At 39.9% G+C, this 24,068-nt stretch overlaps 1 protein-coding gene across 1 annotated transcript in view; it reads left to right on the top strand.

Annotated features, from left to right (window-relative positions):
- The window catches only part of ITSN2 (intersectin 2), a 139,573-nt gene that overhangs the window by 89,589 nt on the left and 25,916 nt on the right, over positions 1–24,068 (top strand). The window contains 8 exon segments of the mRNA XM_047747080.1: positions 1,184–1,225; positions 1,228–1,248; positions 1,251–1,307; positions 1,310–1,346; positions 4,724–4,767; positions 4,851–4,972; positions 6,691–6,787; positions 7,198–7,389. Of these exon segments, the coding sequence (XP_047603036.1) occupies positions 1,184–1,225; positions 1,228–1,248; positions 1,251–1,307; positions 1,310–1,346; positions 4,724–4,767; positions 4,851–4,972; positions 6,691–6,787; positions 7,198–7,389 (612 nt within the window).

Below are 24,068 nucleotides of genomic sequence, written 5' to 3'. Positions count from 1 at the left end.
TTAATGATAAATTAAACCATTTATTCAGTATCTACTATGTTAAAGTTTCTGTGCTAAAGCCTGAAAAATACAAGGATGAATAAAACACAGTTTCCCAAGTCCTCACAGTAGACTGGGGAGTATAGGCAAACCACTGTAAGAAATTCTGTAATGAGTACATAGAACTGAATTTTGAGTAGGACCTATGAATCCACAGACAAGACAGTGTTGGATCATCTTAAGCAAGGAGTAGAATTTCGCATAGTGACAAGGCAAGAGAAAGCTCTTGTGGACGGAGGGAAAGTTAAGAGCCAGGGCATGGCTGTGAAAGATTAGAGAGCTCAGATCACCAGCCAGACTGGACCCATACATAGGCTCACTGTGGAATGAGTGCTGTGAAGTGAGTCTAGGAAGGGAGGAAGGAATGTTTGGGGAAGACCTTGCTAATTGCAGCATACCTAAACCTTGCAACCATTTTTGGTTTTGTTAAATCACCCAGTAATACTGGGAACATGAACAGTAAGTAGGTTGTAGATGGTGTTCCTAGTCATTTCTAGTTTATGATGTACAGATGAAATTCCATGTTGACAAATAAAATTAACTGGAAACTAAGAAAGACTTCTACAACCAGGTCATTGACTGTTTATTCTAAGTAGCAGTAATGACAGGGATGGAAACCAAAGCCAATATATTTTCCCAAAGAAGCCAGTATGTATTGAGCATCTACTCTGTGCCAAGCACTGTGCTAGGAGCCGGGTCACTGTGGTAGAACTTGGCTACTGGTACTGATGTCAGCTGAATATTGGGCATTTCCATAATGATATATAAAAGAATTAGAAAAGAACTTAGCCTATTAAAATATAATTTGTGTAAGGAAATTGAAAAACTATTTTCATATCTTAACTTTGTAGAGATACTTCTACCTATTTGTGTCTTTGGATTCTCTGTGATAAGACGGTAGTGATGATGATGCTACAGTAGGGAAAAGAAGAAACCCTATGATAAAGCTTATGTTAAATAATCTTTTCTAGAAATTATTAAATAATTGCCTTATTCTTTTTCTACTTTATATCTTTTTACATTTGGTTTCCTACTTACAAGGTCTTTTTTAGTTAATTTACACAAGGTTTGGAGATTAACATAATCTTTTTCTTTCTATAATCTGACAACCAAAATTCGTTTCTTTTTGTTTTGTTTCCTACAGAGTATATTGCACTTTATTCATATTCAAGTGTAGAACCTGGAGATTGACTTTCATTGAAGGTGAAGAATATTGGTGACCCAGAAAGATGGAGAGTGGTGGACAGGAAGCATTGGAGATAGAACTGGAATTTTCCGTCAAATTATGTCAAGCCAAAGATCAAGAGGTAGAGTTATTTTGATACAGAAACAAAATTATTCCATTCTTGTGTATTGAGATTCATACTGAAAATAGAGACCCATGTATAGACAAGCTTTGGTTTTAAGGACACCACTGAAGGTGGCACCAGTTAAATAGAATTTATTGTGGGGATCCTGTTAGATAAGAGGGACAGGATTTCATGAAATTTCTAAGAGTAGGAGCCAAAAGTAGAGCTGGGCGTCATGGTTACTGAAGCTAGGAAGGAGTCCCAGATCCCAGGGATCACCTTCAAGGAGTTTGTAAATCTTTGCAGCTCTGGTGCAGCTCTTTTCATTCTACCACTAGTGCCGTACAATACAGCGGTTCTCAAACTCTTTGATTTGAGGAACTTTTACATTCTTAAAAATTACTGGGGATTTTAGGAGCACCTGGGTAGCTCAGTCCAGTTGAGCAACGCGACTCTTGATTTCACCTCAAGTCATGATCTCAGCAGGGTCTTGAGATCCAGCCCTGTGTCTGTCAGCTTCTGCGCTCAGTGGCGAGCCTGCTTGAAATTCTTTCCCCTTCCACTCATACTCTCTCTCTCTCTAAAATAAATAAATAAATAAATAAATCTTTAAAAATTATTGGGCACGCTAAAGAGTTTTTAAAACTGTATGGGTGGGGGATGCTTGGGTGGCTCATTTGCTTAAGCATCTGCCTTCGGCTGAGGTCATGATCCCAGGGTTCTGGGATGGAGCCCCACGTGGGCTCCCTGCTCGTTGGGGAGCCTGCTTCTACATCTCCCTCTGCCACTCCCCACTTGCTCTCTCTTCTCTCTCTAATAAATAAAATCTTTTATTTAATGTATTTTTAAAATACATATATAGGTTAAAATATATATATATGGGTTACACATAGTTATATTTTCCATATTAGAAATTAAAACCGTGGAATTTTAAAATACTTATTTTAAAGTAACAAAGTAGGGATTTCTGGATGGCTCAGTCTGTTAAGGCATCTTCCTTCTGTCATGATCCCAAGTCCCATGTTGGGGGTGGACAGAGTCCTTGCTCAGCGGGAAGCCTGCCTCTCCCTCTGCCTACCACCTCCTCCTGCTTGTGCTCACCTCCCTCTGACAAATAAACAAAATCTTTTAAAAAATAAAGTAACAAAAGTAAACCCATTACATGGTAATATAAATAACTTGCTTCTTATGAAAAACAATATATTTTCAAAGAAGAAAGTTTGTTAGAAAGAGTAGCATCGTTTTGTATTTTTGCAAAGCTCTTTAATGTCTGGCTTACCTTGAAGACAGCTAGATTCTTCACTGTTTCGGTATTCAGTCTGTGGTGATACATTCTTTTGGTTGACATATGTGAAGAAAATTCAACCTCACACAGATACGGGAGAAGACAGGAGTATTTATTAACATTTTCAGGTGCCTGTGGTTATGCTTTGATATTACTATACCAAAACTTAATAAGTGTTAAATTGTTACAGGTTAGTTACACATGAATCTAAAGCCACATTAGTGAACATTTCTTACTGTTACATTAAAATTCACCACGCTGTTTTGACATTGAATGGATTTTTAAATCCATGCATTGGTCATTTGGGAAAGATGGAATCCCTGAGTTATGCAAATATTCCTTGTATTGCCACATTTCATTATACAATATCAAAAAATTTTATTTGTTAATATCACCATAGATCTCATGGGAAAATCTTCATATACTTTGAAACTGCCAACTCATGGTGATAGATGCAGGTTTTCCAAAATTTCAATTTCTCTTGAAATCTCTAGTGGATCATTGGCCACAAGTCCTGTCAGCTGTATTCCTTAATATGACAGACATACTTTATCTTGGAGAAAACGTCTGCTAAATCCCGAGTCTGAAGAGTTTGTCTTTAGTTGTTATTTCAAGTAAAAACGTCCCGTGAAACCCCAGCTCAGCTCACAGTTTAATCACACAAGTGCTTCTCCTTCAGATAGCCATCTTCTATTCAGTATGCTGCGGAAACGCTGTAGGCTTGTTTCTATCTAGTCACACAGAATTTTTAAAAAGATCATGTTTCACTAAGATTTCATAACATTTTTAGTGCTTGACTGAGGACATTTTTTAAGTGAAACTGGTTTTGTTTGTCCTGTGATTATGTGGTTGTGAAGAAAACTGTGACCTCTAGTATAATTTCACACCGCTGTCATGATTCATGCTAAGGCATCAGCAGCTTTACTCCTTGGGGTAAATGTCAACACAGCAAAGAAGCAATTAATGTCTTAATACTGTGAATGAAAAGGTCTTTATTTAATGAAAAGTCCCTTGAAAGGGGCTCAAGGACCGTCCCCAGGGATCCGCAAACTGCCCGGTGAGAACCATCTAGGTTGACTTCTGGCTCTAACACTTAGAGGCCTTGGACGAGTTATTTCACCTTTCTGTACCTCAGTTTCCTTCTCTGTAACATGGGGATAATCATAATACTTAATAGGGTTATTGTGAGAATTAAATAAGTGACTGTATGTAAAATTCATCGCTGTAACCCACATCTGTTACACACAAATGGTGGTTTCTAAATACTGTTCCTGTAAGTGCTCGGAAATCGTTAGCCCTTGCCTAGCATCTCTTCAGCCTCAGTACTTCCACTATAGCTGTGTTCACTCACAGAAGAAAGGTGTTCCGTTCCTTCCCTTCACTTGTTCAGATTCCTGAAATGAAGAAAGGTTGTTGGTGCAACTGTCCTGTAAAGTCAGACTGAGGTTATAGTTGCTACCCAGGGCATGGGTTTTTTGTTCTTACGTCAGGTTCGGGGGGAATATGGAAAAGAATTAAAAACATTGACTCCTAGGTAGCAGCAGTAAAACTCACATATGCCTTAAGGTATGTTGTAGGTGGTGGGCATTGATGCTAACCTGATAAATGAGAGGTATCTGGTCACATTTGGTATTCAGGAAAGATGCATTTAATAAGCTATTCTTGTTGAATCATTGGATGCCAACATCAACCACTTGTGTATAATGTCTATTAGTAGACCAGATCTTCCCATAATTAATGTTCTGGATTCTTTACTTACTTGGTTAATATAAGACTAATTGTTGGGGCACCTGGATGGCTCAGTGGGTTAAAGTCTGCTTTCAGCTCAGGTCACGATCCCAGGGTTCTGGGATCAAGCCCCGCATCGGGCTCTCTGCTTGGCAGGGAGCCTGCTTCCCTTCCTCTCACTCTGCCTGCCTGCCTCTCTGCCTACTTGTGATCTCTGTCTGTCAAATAAATTTAAAAAAAAAAAAAAAAGACTAATTGTTATTTTGATCTTCATTTAAAGAAACAGTCCTGGGAATTAGAAATCTCTAATTCCTAGTAACCTTTGCATTCGTACATTCTGGATTATTAGAAATGGTAAAACAGTAGTCTTTTTCTGACAGAGTTTTGGGAGTGCTAGCAATCTGGAACATCAAACCAAGAAACCTGGTATGTATAATAATGAAGTTGGAAAATTACTATAGTGTTTTAATTGTCTTGAATTCATAGTTTCTTATCTGTCTTCTTTTCAGAGATTGCTCAAGTAACTTCAGCATATGTGGCTTCTGGTTCTGAACAACTAAGTCTTGCACCAGGGCAGTTAATATTAATCCTAAAGAAAAATTCAAGCGGGTGGTGGCAAGGGGAATTACAGGTAATAACCTTGAAGTAACATTTATCATTTTCATTATAAAAGTAATGCATGTTCATATTAAAAAATAAAATTAAAAATTTTTAGATCACCTATAATCATACCACCTAAGGTAATCAGTATTAACATTTTAATGTATTATTTTCCCTCTAGTATTTTCCCTGTTCATTTTTAGCGCATTTGAGCTGATATTATAAGTAACAATATGAAGAAAAATTTTCTATATAGACATAATTGTTTTCCAATAATACCTGCTTTAATAAACCACAGGTCACCTTCTTAAAGGAAAGCATAGCATCACCTTTGCTTGGGATAAGCCCAGGGTATAGCCTCTCTCCAGGAAAAGAAACATGATCCAGACTATGTACTGAGAAACTTGTTGGATTTTGCCCACCATAGTCTTATGCTTTTGAAACAGCAGTGAAAGGAAAGGAAATGTAGGCATAAATGAACCTAGTTTTTTCCTAAAACGTTAGAGACCGTTATTGCATATGTCTTGATTCAGAAAGAGAGTTCTTTTCTCCTAAAAGTTCCTTACTAGAAAAACTAAAAAGCATTTTAAGATTAAAAGATGATGAGGGGTATAATAGCTGTATTTTTATGTAAGATTGATATGTGATTATAATATGGAGGATAAACACAGCTTCATTCTTGCACATTAGCCTTACACAGTTCCTAGAGAGCAGTGGAGGTTCAAAATTCAGTATCTTGAATAACCCCCTGAAATCCCACCTTCCTATTTTGCTCTGAAGATCAACCCAACTAAATGGGAAACATGGCTCTCCACAAATTGTATTTGTGATCTCTGTATTAATTTTTAACAAAGCTCCAAGAGATGTTCATTGTGCACTGTACCATTTTAAGGTTAACTTGAACTACTAAGAGAACTCTAGAAAGTGTTTTTAGTTATAAATATTATTACTGTGAAATATGCAGAGTACTCTGAGCCCCAAAGGCCTCCTGATAGCCTTCTGCAATGGCATTTCAGCACCACTTGGAGATGCATATTGAATCTTCTGGTTGTTTGATACTAACCTGGAAGGTCACTGCAGAGTTCAGCAGTCCCCAAGACCACCCTAACTTCTGACACCAGTTGTTAAGTTTAGAGGTCCCCAAGATCACTCTCAAGTTCAGTAATTAACTAGAATGACTCATAAGGGACTGAAATTATTCTTCTCATAGTTGCGGTTTATTACAGCAAAATAATTTAGATTAAAATTAGCCAAGAGAAGAGATATATGGGACTGATTTAAGGACAGTTCCAAAAACAGAGCTTTCATTGTCCTCTCGCGGTAGAGTCATGGACAGCATTAACTCCTGGCAACAACACATACCGCCGAGTATTGCCAAGCAAAGAAGCTCATTCAGGGTCTGGTGTCCAGAGATTTTACTGGGGCTCCATCACATAGACATGGTTCTGCCCATATGGCTTGAATGAGTCTCCAGTCGCTCTGGGGGTTGAGTTCATAATATGTGACCCAAAGCATCCACCATAAGTCACATTGTTAAACTGTCTGGCAATGTCAAGGCCCCCAGAGAAAATAAGACACTGAGCAGTCAGGACATACCACAGGTTTAGAGATTACCTCCCAGGAGCCAAAGGTAGAGTTCATACCTCTTTTGGGACAGGGCTAAATTCTTTACTACACAGCCTTTTTTAGTTTATATCTCAGTAATTGTTTTTAATCTCATCTTTCATATTCCTTTTGCTGATCTTACAGGCCAGAGGAAAAAAGCGACAGAAAGGATGGTTTCCTGCCAGCCACGTTAAACTTTTGGGTCCAAGCAGTGAAAGAACTACACCTGCCTTTCATCCTGGTACGGCAGTGGGTTAACTTGTGTCGCAGCTTCTAGAAGTTTTGTTGAAACTCACCAACTTCTTAGATTAACATAAACTTTGAAAAATAGTAAAAATTATTTCTTTTTATAATTCTACCTAATGAGAACTTCCTTTCTAGAAAGTTCTGTGTGGAAACAGTCAACTGTTCGGTGATAATTGAACCAACCACTTAATTGCTTCAAATTTTTCAAGGTGGAATTCCTCTGCTCTCATACTTAAAGTGCAGTAGTTCATGTAGATTAACTGTATCTGGGAGATTGTTGTTTTGTAAAATAAGGAATGGAGGAAGGAGGGTGAGAGAGAGCAGCTCAAGGGAAATTTTAGCCTAGTTTTAACATGGGATCTTTGTAGGAATAATTAACCTATTATTTTGTTCTTTTTCTGGTAGTGTGTCAGGTGATTGCCATGTATGACTATGTTGCAAATAATGAGGATGAGCTGAATTTCTCCAAGGGACAGCTTATCAATGTTTTGAACAAAGATGATCCTGACTGGTGGCAGGGCGAAATCAACGGGGTGACTGGTCTCTTTCCTTCAAACTATGTTAAGATGACAACAGACTCCGATCCAAGTCAACAGTGTGAGTAATACCAAACTGTTTGCTCTCAGCTAGTACAAAAGCTTTAATATGCAGCACATTCTGTCCCCAAGCATGTCTTAAACTCAGCACTCTTCTTAGCAAGTCTATATTAGTGATGAAAGCAGTAAATTGCAAAAGAAATTTTTTCACAAAATCAAAAGTTATACTGCTTAAATACTTTTTCTCTTAGCTTTAGACCTTACTATTAGACTGTATCTGAAAAGATGCCAACTCTTTTACAGGTTCTTGAGTTAAAGAGCAGTCTATACTTCAACTTCCCTTTACCACCATCCTTTTTTACCTCTAATGATCTTTTTCTGGTTAATAAAGAGCAGCCAGTAATTACCATATTCACTTACTCAAATTACCCTTTGAGAGTACAGGTGCTATCAATTTTGCAACTTTCTCATTTAATATCCATACATTTACACATCATCCAGGTTAGCAGAGAATTAAAAACATGATTAAACTGTTTGTTTGCAAAACTCTATTAGGTGATTTTTTTTAAGATGCCTAATGCCATAAGAGATACATGAGTCAAGATCTGCTTCACTGTTTTTAGAACAAGGATCCAGATCACAGCATTAAATACGGTATTTTATAAAATTATCTCTTAGTAATTGCCTAGCCTTTCTTATATTTGACAATAAACATGCATTTATAATAATTAGAGAATAAACAGCACTTAGAAATGCTTTTTACCTTTATAAAATGTCACTTTTCCCCCACCCTTTTGATTTTGGTTGTTTTGTTTTTGTTTTTGTTTTTTATAGAATACATCATGATTCATCATGATTTGTATTTTTATCATTGTGAAATTATCTAAAATATTTATTAGCCTTTCATTTTAGTTTCTGAGAACACATAAATGGTAACCCAGTCAATCTGAGATGTGCTTATGATTCAGTGCAAGTATTATGAATTTATACTATAAATTCTATAAAATTATAAATACTATAAAATTGAAGTATTAGAGCATTATTTTCACTGTAGAGCTTGTAGCTCCAAAAATAGTTCTGATCCTGGGAGAAGTCTTTCCTTTAGATAAAGCAACTGAATTTCCCTATTTGGATGTGGGAGGAGTTGAGTTTTTTATGGTTCAAACATCCCCCCAAAATGTGGGCTATCTACATGACCGTTTGTAAGCTCTGCTGATGGTTTGGCAGCTTCCAGAGCTTGCCCGCTTATCTCATTAACTAGACATGCGTGAGGTACCTTCCCTGGCCCCGGGAGGGGAAGATACTTGTCAGACCTATGGGGTCTGGAAGCTTCTTGGCTAGTGAACCTTGGAGACACCCAGTGCAGCGATATGTTTGGCTTTTCCAGGATGTGAAGGGACAGGTTTCCAAGTGCGTTTTGTTGTTTCTCTTGTTTTCCAGTGGAGGAACACTCTTTTCCAATTAAGTCTTACATAATAAGGTATACAAAGAAGAGATAAAAACTATTCTAAAGGAAGAACAGCCAGGAGTATATGAGTCTGTGAAAAGTGGTTAAATTTTAGATTACCATTTGTGTTTCTTGGGCCCTTAACAATGACTATTTTCATTTTATTATGTGATTAGGATGTTTTTTAAAGATTGAGGATTTTAATAGTTCTGATTTGTTTAGTTGATGTTGCATGTTACTAGTCAAATTTTTTTCTCACCCACTTAATTTGCTTTATGTTCATTTTATTCCTCATTTTTCTTTTTATAGGACCCAATGTTGTCTTCCAGTGTGAAAGCACCCCAGAGACCCACTATCCAAGTTTGACTCTAGCGTGGAGGCAGGGCAGGCAGCCCTGATCAAATATCTCCTACACAATTCATTAACTCCGTTTGAATGTTAGAGCCACTTGTGATTATTTCTTTGTGTTTCTAATTTACAGTTAAAATTTATTTGTAACAAGTTAAAGGATAGTGGGTCTTTGTGTGGCTTTCCCTGCTGTTCACTCTGGCATCCTTTAGCATTTTTCTTCTTTTTTAATTTGGTAATTGTAGGTCATTAGCATGCATATTGAGTTTGCCCTTACATGGTGGGAGTTCAAACACACAAAGACCCACTATTTGCACAAACTATTCTCACTGGTTTGGAACGGGCTGCCGTGCTTTTCTAATGTTACTGCAACATGTATATTCATTACAGTTCAGTTAAAACTTGCTTATGTTTTGCTCTTATGTTTGATCTTATCCTAATCACAGTGAGCTCTTAAGTGGTTCAATATGTGATTTGCTCCCAGATATGCTCTGTTTACTGTTACTTTCTAATATGCCACCATGAGAACCAATATTGAAATCATTTAAAGGCCAAGAACTGGAAATAACCTTTTTTGTATTTTCTGTGTGTTTCTGGGTGGGAGCAATAACACTTCTGGGAAGCTTTTTCTCAGAAAAGAGGAAAGCAGCCTATCCCAGCAGGAAGTGCAGAGTGGGCTATGTTTCCTCCGTCTCAGCCACGCACAAACGGGCACTGTACTGTGGGAGTTCCTTAGGGTCTGTGAGCTCTGAGCTGAGGAAGGTCCTGCACCGTGTGCTGTAGTCAGCTGTTACTTCTCTGTTGGGGACCTAAAAATGGACTCTTTTGGAGGAATGAACGGCTCCTATCATTGACTGTGAGATAGGAAACCTTCCCTGCCTTAGTGTTTAGATCTAGAATACATTCTAAAGTCAAAATTCATGATACCTATTTTAATTAGGTGACTACCTGTCCCGGGTCATAAAAGGACACACGTTGACGTTCTTCTTAATGTATTTAGTAAAAATCATAAGGAACCCTTGAACAGTTTAAATGCCACTGAGGCAGGCATACAGGCTCTGCTCAGTCCGGAATGAATTCAAGTGAAGAAAAGATGTGTGAGAGCAGCATTTTTCTGTGTCCATGAAGCTGCTCGGAGGCTAGAAGATTGGTTTTACCACCCAGAATTCTCTGGCTCATATTTTGTCTTCAGACACATCGGCTACTTTGGCATAGGATTTTACTCCTTTTCCTTGAACAGAAAACACTTTAAAGATAATAAACATTATTATAAATAAGTAAATGATGTGAGAGTATCTAGCTGAAAGAAAAAGGGGTTTTAGTAGGCAGTATTAAACTGTATTTGAAAATCAATGAGAAGTTTATGCAATTTAAAATGTTTACAAACTGCAGTGCAATCTACTATTCATGAATGTCAGAGTATTATCAGGAAAAGTGTACATACAATCAGAGTCTTATTTCCTCAGAGTTCTTTAAGAAGAGTGAAATATGTTTTTATGAGTTTCAGTTAGAGGCGTATTTTGTGCAATATTTATGTTAATGTGCCTATACATTGTGAATGAATAATTTCAGTCATTGCCTAAATCATAACTTTTTTCTTAAGAAAGAATCAACAGTTTAGGTAGAACTTTACAAAGTTCAAATGTCTGTGTTTCAAAATGCTTACCATTCCTGGGATGTATGATGATGTACATATGTGTTCCCTGGGGCAGGGATTTCTAGTTAACTATTAGACCACCTCAGTTTTTAGTATTTGGCATCATCATGGTACTTTTATAAAATATGACGTTAATAGGAAAGCAATAATAACACTTTACAGGTGGGATAACAGATTGCCTGCAGTCACTAAAGGAGACAGTACAAAGACTGAGTCCTTGTGAATTCAGCTGATCTTCCAGATTGTACGGATTACTTGGTCTTGCCTTTTATTTTCTGAACTTTTTGCTTTTGCACTGTTTGATTGGGTTCAGATTAAGAACAGTTACTTTAAATCCATTTTAAACCCTGAGAGTGGAAATCAGACCGCTGCTAATTAGCCACACAATTTGGTATAACATTTTCTCTTTCTAATTTTGAATTTGGGCTTATCTAATACACTGATAAATTATTTCAGGTATTTTTATAGTTCAAATCACTTCACCATAACCCTGATAAATATAAGTTATCAAGAATGACATTCAAGGAAAGCTTAGCATCTGTAATCAGTCAGAAAAATAATACATTCATCAGGTACCCATGGACTAAATCAAATCCCATAAGGGCATACTTAAGCTGGATGTTGGTCTGGAAAATAAGTGTACTGTATTTCCTGAAATACCACTCTTTGTGTAGGTATTTTGCCATATATTTGAGAGAAAGCTAAAAGTAAAGGAAACTGAATGACATGTAAAAGTAACCTAAATCCGTCTTAAAAGCGCATGCAGTCGGTCCTTCGCAGTACCTCCCATTCAGCCACGTTGTTTGCTCTCTTCCTCGTTCAGGATGAGAGGCGGCTTTCAGTTGGCTTAGAAAGAAACATTAGAAGGAAAGGGTTTATCAGGAACACAGAATTTTAAAATGGGGATAAATCTGAACCCCATAGGAAGACTCCAAATACTGTTAATTTTTTTTTTAAAAGCTGTTTATTTCAAGATTGTAGTATGTGATTTTTTTTTTTTTTTTGCTGGTAAATTCTTCTTTTTTTTTTTTAATTTTTAAATTTTTTAATAAACATATAATGTATTTTTATCCCCAGGGGTATAGTCTGTGAATCGCCAGGTTTACACATTTCACAGCACTTGTGATAGTCATTTTTAAAGTATGTGATTAAACCTGATAGGTTTTCCAGCGATGAAAAAAGTAAGTTCTAAAACTGAAGCTGATTTTTTAGCAAATTTAAAAATTTAAGTCAGTCCCACCCATTATGTAGTTTCCTCTAAAACTTTATCTTAAAAGAGTCATTTTAAAGTAGTACAACAATTTAAAAATGTAACTGTTGTTTTAAAATACAAAATGAATAGTGACAGTTTAAAAGAAAGTGGGGGAAGGAAAAATAGAGAAAGAAATGCCAGTTCCAGTCCAAAGCTTTATTTGCCAAGTTTTCTTAGAATAAATTTTACCTAGTTATAAATTCTTGTAAATAGAATCTATAATGGAAATACTGAGAGACTTTGCCTGAAGTGGCATTATTGGATGCTGCTGTGATGCTACTGTAATAAGTTATTAAATTGTTGCAAAGTGCTGTTTTTGCCTTAAATTTTTATTTTGTGTGTCTTGAAACTATAGTATTAAAGGTGTTGAGATTGTGCAGATGCTGGGCACGCTTGGCATGAGGTCATCTGTTTTTATTTTTACAAAATTGTAATATAACTATGCAAGTGTGTTTATTAAAAGGACACAAACTACATTACTTGTATTGTGTATTTCTTTTGAAGCACCCTTTGAAACGTATTTTTAATTATATGTAGTCGTGATTGAATTTCTGTGGAATTTCTTTTTCATTGACATAGTCTGTGGGTACAGGCCAGTGAGCTGTTTCATATTACAAAAGGCAAAAGAAATTTTTAAATGGTCAAGATTGAGATAATTTGATCCAAGATAATCATACGTATCTCAAAAGCAGAAGAAATTTTGATTTGAAAGTAAAAGAAAATATCTAGGGTAATAGACTACTATGTTATTTATAGTTATTACTCCAACTTGTTTCTAAAAAAATTGGAGGGAACTTACAAATTGATACTCATTGCAAACCCAAGATAAAACATTCTTAGTATAAAACAAGAGTCTATGTACAAGAAATTGTAGTGAATACTTGGAGGCCCCAGACTTAAGCAGATGTTGACACTTACACGTAATCAAGTTGGTGGTTTCACCTGGAGTGAAAAAATATGTATCAAAATCCAACCTATCTGTCAGTGTCTGGCATAAACAATCTCTTTCCAGAAAACCTTTCCTCATCTCTGGAACTGAGTATTTGCATAAGGCCAGACAGGAACTAACTGCTAAGAATATGAAAACAAGTGTCAGCTAGTCCTGGGCTCGGGTAGCACATTGCTCTGTGAGGGGGTCAGGCACACAGGCAGATAATTCTAGAACAGCACACTAATAAGCACAGTGATCGACATTCACTGGGCACCAAGAGAGTACAGAGGAGGACTACCTTATTCACTGTAGATGGGTGAATTAGAGAAGATTTCCTGGGGGAGGCAACTGGGAGAACTATAAGATAAATAGGAGTAAGCCAGATGGGTGGGACGGTGAAGAGTACAACAGACAAGAGACAATGGAGGGGGTGATTTTATAAGCAGTTCATTATGGCTGCAGTGGAAGTGCAAAGCCAGAATCAGTGCAAGGTGGGGCTTGAGAGCTGGACCAAAGGCTAGATCAGATTCTCTAGCCTGAATGAGAGATTCATTGGGACCTCCTGGGAAGCTTTAAAAAAACTATTGATGCCTGAGTCCTCATTTAAATGGTCTAAAGCATGGTCTGCGTGTGGGGGTTTTTCAGAGCTGCCCAGATGATTCTGCTATGAAGCCAAGGTGGGGAAAAAGTGATGAAACAGAGCTAAGAACTGTTTCTGACGGAACATTGGCAGGAGTTGGTAATGGATGGGATGTGTGGGCAGGTTTGTATCCTGGTGACAGGTAGAATCGTTGTGCCACCAGCTACAGTAAGGAGTCAGAGTTAGGGGAAGAAGAAGAGTTTGGTTTTTTTCTACAAAGCCCCAGTGGGCCACCAAGATAGACCTGTCCGGCAGGCGGTCGGAGTAGCAGGACATCAGCCCGTGGGAGGAACGCAGCTTGACGGTTGAGCCCATGAACATAGATGAGCTGACCGTCCAAGGGTGTCAGCAGTTACGGGTGGTCCTCAAAAGCACCCACAGAGGCAGGAAACAGGTTCTAGGAGAACAAGGACACGCTGGCTGCACAACCATTGCTCAGACCAATGAAAAGGAGAAGGAAGTGCCCTTCACTGAGCCCTTACTAATTTAGGTACTTTTCTGAAGTTCCCTAATGTTTTTCCTCATTATGATTTTCTTTTTACAGATACGGAAATGAAAGCAAAAGCTAAATAACTTGTCCGAGGTTACACAGCCAGTAAGTGGTAGAGCTGGGTTCAGACCCACATGGTTTGTCTCCAGAGCCCATGCTCTCACCATCTACACTAGGGTGCGGCCACTGCCCCGCTTTAGAGCAGTGAGGCTCCGCAGTGCAGCTAGCACTGGAACCAGGGAAAAGGAAAGAGGGAAAATCAGAGGCGGCACAGTGTTTCCTCTTTGTAGAAAGTACACACAGAGAAGCAGCCAGGAGGCAAAGACTGAATGTGACCAACAAGGACAGGAATCTTTAAGAATAGTGTCTGGAAGGATAAAGCTGAACATATCACTTTTTGGGTAGCAGCTTTATTAAGTCATATACCATACAGTTTATCCATTTAAAGTGTACAGTTGAATGTTTTTTAGTATATTCAGTGTTGTGCGACTGCCACCAGAGATAGCTGATTCCAGAACATTCTCCTCACCCCCAAAAGAAGCCCTGTACCCTTTAACTTTTACCCTCCTGTCTTCCTATACAACCCCCACCCAGCCCTAGGCAGCCACTACTCACCTACTTTCCATCCCCATATGTTTGCGTATTCTGGGCATATCATATATGTGGAACCATAAAATGTGTGGGTTTCGTGATTGACTTATTTTACTCAGCATCATATCTTCAAGGTACACCCATGCTGTGGGATGCCTCTGCCCTTCGTTCCTTTTCATGACAAAGTAGTAGTCCGCTGTGTGGATACTTGCTTATCCATTCTTAAGTTGATGGATATTTGCGTTGTTGCTACTTTTTGGCTCTTTGGAACAACGCTGCTACAAATGTGTACAAGTTTTTGTGTGGGCATATGTCTTCATTTTTCTTGGGTATACAGGAGTATACTAGGTAGGAGTGGAATTGCTACATCAAATGGCAATTCTGTGTTTAGCTTTTTTTTTTTAAAGATTTTATTTATTTGAGAAAGACCAAGAAAGAGCATGAACAGTGGGGAGGAGCAGAGGGAGAGGGAGAAGCAGGCTCCCTGCTGAGTGGGGAGCCCGAGATGGGGCTCCCTCCCAGAACCCCACGATCATGACCTGAGCCAAGGGCAGACGCTCAACCCACTGAGCCACCCAGACACGCCTCTGTGTTTAACTTTTTGAGAAACGTTTTCCAAAGTAGCTGCACCATTTAATATTCCCACCAGCAGGGCACAAGTTTTCTCTTTCTCCATATCCTTACCAACACTTGTTATTCTCTGACTTATTGTAGCCGTCCCTCTGGGTGTGAAGCGACAATTCACTGTGGTTTTGCTTTACATATCCTCCATGACTAATGATGCTGGGTGTCTTTTCCTGTGCTTGTTGAGCATTTGTGTGTCTTTGGAGAGAAGAGTATTTAGATCCTTTGCCTATTATTTGAGTACTTTGTCTTTGTAATCATGTTTTACATTCGTTTTAAACAAGAACAAGTTCTGGGCACTTGAGTGGCCCAGTCGGTTAAGCGTCTGCCTTCAGCTCGGGTCGTGATCCTGGGGTCCTGGGATGGAGCCCCGCATCAGGCTCTCTGCTCAGCAGGAAGCCTGCTTCTCCCTCTGCCACTCCCTCTGATTGTGTTCCCCCATCACTGTGTCTCTCTCTGTCAAGTAAATCAATAAAATGTTTAAAAAAAAAAAAAAAGAACATTTACTAAGCTAACATTTACTAAGCGTTTTCTTTGTACTGAGCAATGGACTAAATACTTCGGGTACCTGTCTGGGTTAGTCGGTGATGGAGTTAGAACTCAAGTCCCAGTCTGACTCCAAAGTCGTGCTCTTAGCCTCACCCCACGCTGCTTTCCGTAACCTGGAAACAGCCGCAACTCCAGATCACAAAAGCAGAACAACCATCTCTTAACTCCAAGAGTCAGGCGAGAAGAGTGTAAAGAGAATTCGCTGTTTAAATAAATCAGTCTGTGTCAAGTTTACCCTGAAGAGGTATTGGGGGGACCTGCTGCTAGGGTCCCTGTGTCGCCGACAGCCACCTGTTAACCATGAGCTCTGTCCGTGCTGGAGAGCTGGTGTGTCCACACCAAGCACGGGGTGGCAAAGTGACCAATTACGTTGTCACAAACAGTTTGAAAGTATGGGCTGTGTGATCATGCTGTTGGGGAGAATTAGGAGTAAAACAGGCTGTTTAGTAATGGGGAGACCAAACAGCCCCCGTCACCCCAGGCCAGTGCTAGCGTAGTAACGGGTGCCTAGTGTGAGTGCCAAAGCATGCAGGACAGTGCACAGGACGCGGGCGGTGGGACCCCGCTACTCGCTGCATGTGTGACAGAGGAGGTTTGTAGGTACCAGTCGCCACTTAGACACAGAAATGAGTTAAGGGAAGGTGAGAGCTCTGTTGGCATTTCCAGAAAAGTGCCCCTTATTCCCTCTAGATTTCAATCCAGCAAGCATCAGACCAGGTCACGTTTCTGCGCACCGTCGTCATCCACCGTTTGCCCCAAGGAGGATGGCTGTGTAGACGCCATTTAAAATGGCCTGGCATTTCAAAGGGTAAGACTTGAACCAAGAGGCCTAGGAGCAGGGATTTCGTAGCTCTAAATTCTGCACTAAGTCCCTTAGCCACCAAACTTCCGAGGCTCCATATACTGGCACAGCAGGGGTCCGAGTGGGATCCGCTGGTTGCAGGGCTGATGAGAGGTTGTAAGTTGTCATGCGTGTGTTGGTAACGGTTATTTTTATGTTCAGATTAAAGGCTCTCTGTTGGGCGAACCTGAAAAGACTAGAGTTGCATAACACCTCTCGTGATGTTCTGCATCTGCCCCAGCACGTCCCGTCCCTCACATGGGCCGGTGACAGAACTCTGGCTAGTCTAGAACATGTCGCAAGGCTCAGCCTGAACAAAACTCCTTCCGAGGCTCAACCTCGGAGGCACCTCTGTCTGCCCTTAGGAGGTCTTCGCTCTCTTTTAGGCTTGTGACCTTTCACTGTAGATTCCAAAGTAAAAATAAAACCAATAAACGGTTTCTTTGTCCACTTGTGTTTATCAGCAGACTTGCTTTGGGAAGCTCTGAAATACAGTCACTTACTGATAACCAAATATTTCGCTTTTGCTTACTGATGGTCTGCAATATTAGAATACATTATTAACTTCTCTTTTTGTGCTTAAACAACCTAACTCCCAGTGACGAAGAAATTGACAGGCATCAGGAAGACTTAGAGCTTAAAAGTTTGTTCAACAATTGTTTAGATTTCCAAAAACAAAACCACAAATATCCGTGGCTCCGTGGTGGGAGCATAGTGCCCGGTACATGGTTGGTGTTCGGTAATAGTTGACAAGTGGATAAACCACTGTTCTTTTACAAAATAAGATCTGCACTAATTTTCTGGTCCCCCAACAAAACTTCTTTATTAAAGGCAGCCTTCAGGGGCTCCTGACTGGCTTAGTCCGTTGAACGTCTTCATTTCGGCTCAGATCACGATCTCAAGGTCATGGGACGGAGCCCCACGCTGGGCCCTGCGCTTGGTCCGGAGTCCGCTTGTCCCTCTCCCTCTGCTCCTCCCCTCACTCATGCTCTTGCTCTTTATCTCAAATAAATAAATAAAATATTTTTTCTTTAAGGCAGTGTCAGAAAATGCACACAGTTTCGTCATCTGGATTTACTGTTAAAAATTGTCTTTTCACTGAGCTGCAAAACAGACTGAAAACCATTATGTGATACTCGGGCTGCTCCTTCGGGGCGGAGAATAGCGTCGTTCAGTGGCCTGGTCTTCTTACAATGGGCAAGGACGTTCTGGGACTAGATGACGTAATCCGAACAAGCTCTCTTTGTACTGGTCATCACAAACCATCTTTTGTCCTTCACCTTTTGGAGTCTCTGCAGAGCTCGCTCCTCTGCTTTCTTAGGCATCTCTCGTTTGCTTCTCGCTCTCGGGTGCCTTTAAATGGCAGCCGCTCCTGGACTCTGTGGGACACAGTCTACAGGGCTGTTATTCATTGTGCGTAACTTGGCTGTCAGTCTCTGTGTCCTCATGCAAGTTGGGGTAGGGGAGGGACCCTGGGGACTTTGACCTGATCGTCGCCATGATCTCTCCTTTTTCTTACTTTGCCACACTTCCTGTCTGCCAGAAAGAACTTCTCATCATTCTCTCTGGCCACCCTTAGTTACTATCATTGTACCATCTCCTGCAGTTCAGGGCTTATCTTCACATCACATTTTTCAGATACTTGTTGAAAACCTACTACCTGGGCGCCTGGATGGCTCAGTGGGTTAAAGCCTCTGCCTTTGGCTCAGGTCATGGTCTCAGGGTCCTGGGATCAAGCCCCACATCAGGCTCTCTGCTCGACAGGGATCCTGCTTCCCCTCTCTCTGTCTGCCTGCCTCTCTGCCTACTTGTGATCTCTGTCAAATAAATAAATAAAATCTTTTTTTTAAAAAACCTACTATGTGTCAGACACTGGGGATATAGCAGATTATAAAATAGGCAAAAAAATTCCTCCCCTCTCGGAGCTGACATTTAAGTAGGGCAAGATAGAAAACAAAATGAATAAATATGTCATGTCTTGGGAAATTAAAGCAGGTTAGGGAAAGGGAGTGATGGGTTGGTGAGAGGGGGGTGGATCCAGATGGATTTCAGCTTTAAACGGGCTCTGAAGTGGTGACATGTGAGCAAAGACTTGAAGGACATGAGGGACATCTGGAGGGAGCCATGTAGATACCTGGAAAGTCATTCTAGGCAGGGGGAAGAGCACATGCCAGGGTCTCAGGCAGGAACATACCTGAGGAACAGTGTGGAGCCTGGTGTGGCTGGAACAGAGGAAGAAGTGAGGACAGAGGGTTAACTGGGGAGATAGGGGAGACGGTTTAGGTTCTTAGAGGCATTTTGTACGAACAGCCTTGGCTTTCCGCTGGGAGTGACAAGAACGCATCAGAGGGTTTTAATCAAAGGAGGGACACGATCATACGCTTTAACAGGATAGCTCTGGCTTGCTAGATGAAAGCAGCAGTTGGGACGGGGAAAGGCTCAGAAGCAAAAGCAGACACGTTAAGAGGCTAGTTCAGTAATCCAGGTCCACAGTGGTGGTGGCCCGATTGGCATGATCCGAGCGGACGTTGTGGGAAGTGGTCAGACTATATTCTGAAGATAGAGCCAACAGGCGGATTGAATGTGGGGTGTGAAAAGAAGAAAAGTATCAAGTATGTCCCTAAAGATCTTGGCCTAAGCAACCAGAGGCATGGAAGTGCCATTAAATGAAGGCACATGATGAGGGAGGAGGGCCAGGGAAGATGATGAGGAATTTGATTTTGGGTATGGCCATCACTTAATTTAAGATCGGTCAGTAGAGGGGCGCCCGGGTGGCTCAGTGGGTTAAAGCCTCTGCCTTCGGCTCAGGTCATGATCCCGGGGTCCTGGGATCAAGCCCCACATCGGGCTCTCTGTTCAGCGGCGAGCCTACTTCCCCCTCTCTGTCACTGCCTGCCTCTCTGCCTACTTGTGATCTCTGTCTGTCAAATAAATTAATAAAATCTTAAAAAAAAAAAAAATCGGTCAGTAGAGATGCTGGGAGGGCCGTAGAACATAGTGAGGTCCAGAGCATATATTTGGGCTGGAGTGCATGGGTGGGAGTGCCTCGGTGCGTAGATGATTCTTAAAGCCACGAGACTCGGTGGGACCACTGAGGCTGTTTGTGGAGAAGAGTTACAGGGCTGAGCCTTTGGCTTCCGGCGTTAAGTCTGTGGGTTGAGGAGGAGCTGGGAAAGGAGAGGAGGGGACTGGCTGGTGAGGTGGGAGGACGTGAGGTGAGGTGGTGTCCTAGAAGCCAAGTAAAGAAGGATTTTAAGGAGGAGGGAGTGATCCACTGTCACAAATGCTAGTGATTGGTCAAGCGAATTGAGGGGCCTTTTGCTAAAGGAGGAAGCTACCTGGAGCTTTGGGTAATCTCTTCTTGAAACTACAACATTTGAAATAATTTTAATGCTTAGTGTTTCAGCTATATTCAGGAAATGTGTTTACATAGAAATACAGAGGCCAGTATTTGTTGAAATTAATTCTGTGGGTGCTTGAGAAAAATATTCCTTTGCCTATGTGTTCACTATATTAAGTATGTTAATATTCAAATCTTTCATATTTACTAATTTTCATTGAGAGATATTATAACCCACTACTTTGATTATAGATTTTTCAGATCTTTTTTCTTTCTTTTTTCCTTTCTTGCACCCTTCCCCGTTCCTTCCTTCCTTCCTCTCTTTCAGAGGTCATTTTGTCAGTTAATTTTACATTTTGATGCTCTCCTGTTAGTTTCAAATGAAACCAGAATTATTATACCATCCTAAATATGTATAATGTTTACACAGATCTTTAAAAGCCTATTTTGTCTGTTGCTAATAAAACCTCCCTATTGTAAATGTGGAGCCTTATCCAAACCTTTACTTCTGACATCTCTGTAAGATTACGTGTTAGGTGTCATTGTAAACAACATCTAGCTGAATTTTTTTTAATTCCAGTATAATTAATATGTAGTGCTGTGTGAGTTTCAGGTGTACAATATAGTGATTCAGCACTTCCATATAACACCCATGCTCATCACAGTGAGTGTACTCTTATCCCCATCACCTGTGTGTCTCATTCTCCCTGACTGCCTCTCTGATAACCACCAGTTCTCTATATTTAGAAGTTTTATATTTACATTTTAAGAGGTTTTTTATGTTTGGGGCATCTGGGTGGCTCAGTCGATAAGCGTCTGCCTTCGGTTCAGGTCATGATCCCAGGGTCCTGGCATGGAGTCCTACATCCGGCTCCCTGCTCAGTGGGAAGCCTGCTTCTCCCTCTCCCACTCCTCCAGCTTGTGTTCCTTCTCTCACTGTGTCTCTCTCTTCAAATAAATAAAGTCTTTATTTTTTTTTAAGATTTTATTCATTTGTCCGAGAGAGAGAGAGAGAATGAGAGCGAGCATGAGAGGGGGAAGGTCAGAGGGAGCAGGTGACCCCTTGCTGAGCAGGGAGCCCGATGTGGGACTCCATTCTAGGACTCCAGGATCGTGATCTGAGCTGAAGGTGGTCGTTCAATCAACTGAGCCACCCAAGCGCCCCTAAATAAAATCTTTAAAACAAAAAAAAGTTTTTTGTTTGTCTTTTTTGTTGTTGTTCATTTCATTTCTTAAATTCCACATATAAGTAAAATCATACAGTATTTGTCTTTCACTGACTGACTTATTTCACTTAGCATTATAAAAAACTCTAGCTCTATCCAGTTGTTGCAGATGGCAAGATTTCATTCGTTTTTGTGGCTGAGTAATACTCCATTTTATAAACACACACATACACACATCTTTATCCGTTCATCTATGGGTGGACACTTGGGCTGCTTCCATAATACAGCTATTAGAAATAATGCTGCAGTAAACATAGGTGTGCTCTTGTCTTTTATTTATTTTTTTTAAGATTTTATTTATTTTATTTGACAGAGATCACAAATAGGCAGAGAGGCAGGCAGAGAGAGAGAGGAAGAAGCAGGCTCCCCGCTGAGCAGCGAGCCCGTTGCGGGGCTCGATCCCAGGACCCTGGGATCATGATCCGAGCTGAAGGCAGAGGCTTTAACCCACTGAGCCACCCAGGCGCCCCTGCTCTTATCTTTTAAATTCATGTTTTCGTTTTCTTGGGGTAAATATCCAGTAATGAAATTACTGAACTGTATGGTAACTCTATCTTTAATTTTTTGAAAAACTTTTATACTGTTTTCTCCAGTAGCTGTACCACTTTGCATTCCCACCAACAGTGTAGGAAGATTCCTTTTCCTCCGTATCCTGGGCAACACTTGTTGTTTCTTATGTTTTTTATTTCAGCCGTTCTGACAGGTGTTAGGTGATATGTCTCTGCAGTTTTGATTTGTGTTTCCTTGATGCCAAGTGACGAGCATCTCTTCCTGTGTCTGTTGGCCATCTGGATGTCTTCTTTGGAGAAATGTCTGTTCACGTCTTCTGCCCATTTTTAATCGGATTATTTGGGGGTTTTTGGTGTTGAATTGAGTGAGTTCTTTACATATTTTAGATACTAACCCTTTATCAGATATGTCTTTTGCAAATATCTTTTCCCATTCATTAGGTTGTCTTTTTGTTTTGTTGATTGTTTCTGGTTTTTTACAGAAGCTTTTTATTTTGTTCTAGTCCCAATAGTTTATTTTTGCTTTTGTTTCCCTTGCCTCAGGAGACATATCTAGAAAAAAACTTGCTGTGGAGGCACCTGGGTATCTCAGCCAGTTAAGCGTCTGATTCTTGATTTCAGCTCAGGTCATGATCTCAGGGGTCATGAGATTAAGCCCTGCATCAGGCTCTGCTGTCAGTGTGGAATCTGCTTGAGATTCTTTCTCCCTCTCCCTTTGCCCCTCCCCCTGCTTGTGTGTGTGTGTGCGTGTGCGTGTGCGTGTGCTCTCTCACTTGCGCTCTCTCTCAAATAAATGAAATCTTTAAAAAGAAGAAAAGAAAAAACTCGCTGTGTATGATGTCAGAGAAATCACTGCCTGTGCTCTTCTAGGATCTTTATGGACTCAGTCTCACATTTAGGTTCTCAATCCATTTTGAGTTTATTTTTGTGTGTGATGTATGAAAGTGGTCCAGTTTCATTCTTTCACGGTAGCTCTCCAGTTTCCCCAACACCTTTTTTGAAGAGACTTTTTCCCATTGCATAGTCTTGCCTCCTTTGTCAAAGATTAATTGATCATTCAGTTGTGGGTTTATTTCTGGGCTCTCTGTTCTGTTCCATTAATCAATGTGTCTCTTTTTGTATCAGTATCATACTGTTTTGATTACCACAGATTTGTAGTTTATCTTGAAATCTGGGATTGTGATACCTCCGGTTTTGTTCTTTCTTAAGATTGCTTTGGCTACTTGGGGTCTTTTGTGGTTCCATACCACAAATTTTAGGATTATTCTGGTTCTGTGAAAAAAATGCTTTAGGTATTTTTATAAGAGTTATATTAAATCTGGGGATTGCTTTAGGTAATATGGACATTTTAGCAATACGTGTTCTCCCAGTCCATGAACATGGAGTATCTTTCCATTTGTTTGTGTCATCTTCTATTTCTTTCATCAGTGTTTTATAGTTTTCAGAGTACAGATCTTTTACCTCTTTGGTTAAGTTTATTCCTAGGTACTTTTTCTTTTTGGTGCAATTGTAAATAGGATTGTTTAAATTTTCCCTTTCTGCTATTTCATTATTAATGCATAAAAATGTAACAGATTTCTGTATATTGACTTTGTATCCTGAAAGTTTATTTATAAGTTCTAGTAGTTTTTTGTTGGAATCTTTAGGGTTTTCTGTATATAGTATCATGTCATCTATAAATAGTGGAAGTTTTACTACTTCTTTACCACTTTGGTTGCCTTTTACTTCTTTTTCTTGTCTGATTGCTATGGATAGGACTTTCAGTACTATGTGAATAAAAGTACTGAAAGTGGACATCCTTGTCTTGTTCCTGATCTTAGGGGGGAAAGTTTTCAGTTTTTGCCTTTGAGTATGATGTTAGCTATGGGTTGATGTGATGTATCACATTGATTGATTTGCAAATATGGAACCACCCTTGCATCTCAGGAATAAATCTCACTTGATTGCAATGAATTACTTTTTAAATGTACTGTTAAATTTGGCTTGCTAATATTTTCTTAAGGATTTTTGCATCTATGTTATCAGAGACATTGGCCTATAGTTTTTCTTTTGTGCTGTCTTTGTCTGATTTTGGTATCAAGGTCATGTTGGCCTCATAAAATGAATTTGGAAATTTTTTTCCTCTTCTATTCTTTTGAATGGTTTTAGAAGAATAAGTTTAACACATTTTTAAATATTTGTTAGAATTTACCTGCAACAGCATTTGGTCCTGGAGTTTGTTGTGGGTTTTTTAAATTTCCAATTCAATTTCATTGCTGGTAATGAGTCTGCTCACATTTTCTATTTCTTCCTGAT

This window comes from Lutra lutra, chromosome 9 (genome assembly GCF_902655055.1).
Source record: "Lutra lutra chromosome 9, mLutLut1.2, whole genome shotgun sequence".
In the NCBI taxonomy this organism is placed as follows: Eukaryota; Metazoa; Chordata; class Mammalia; order Carnivora; family Mustelidae; genus Lutra; species Lutra lutra.
The sequence above is the reverse complement of the archived record's forward strand: the minus strand, read 5'-3'. Positions and strand labels throughout refer to the sequence as shown.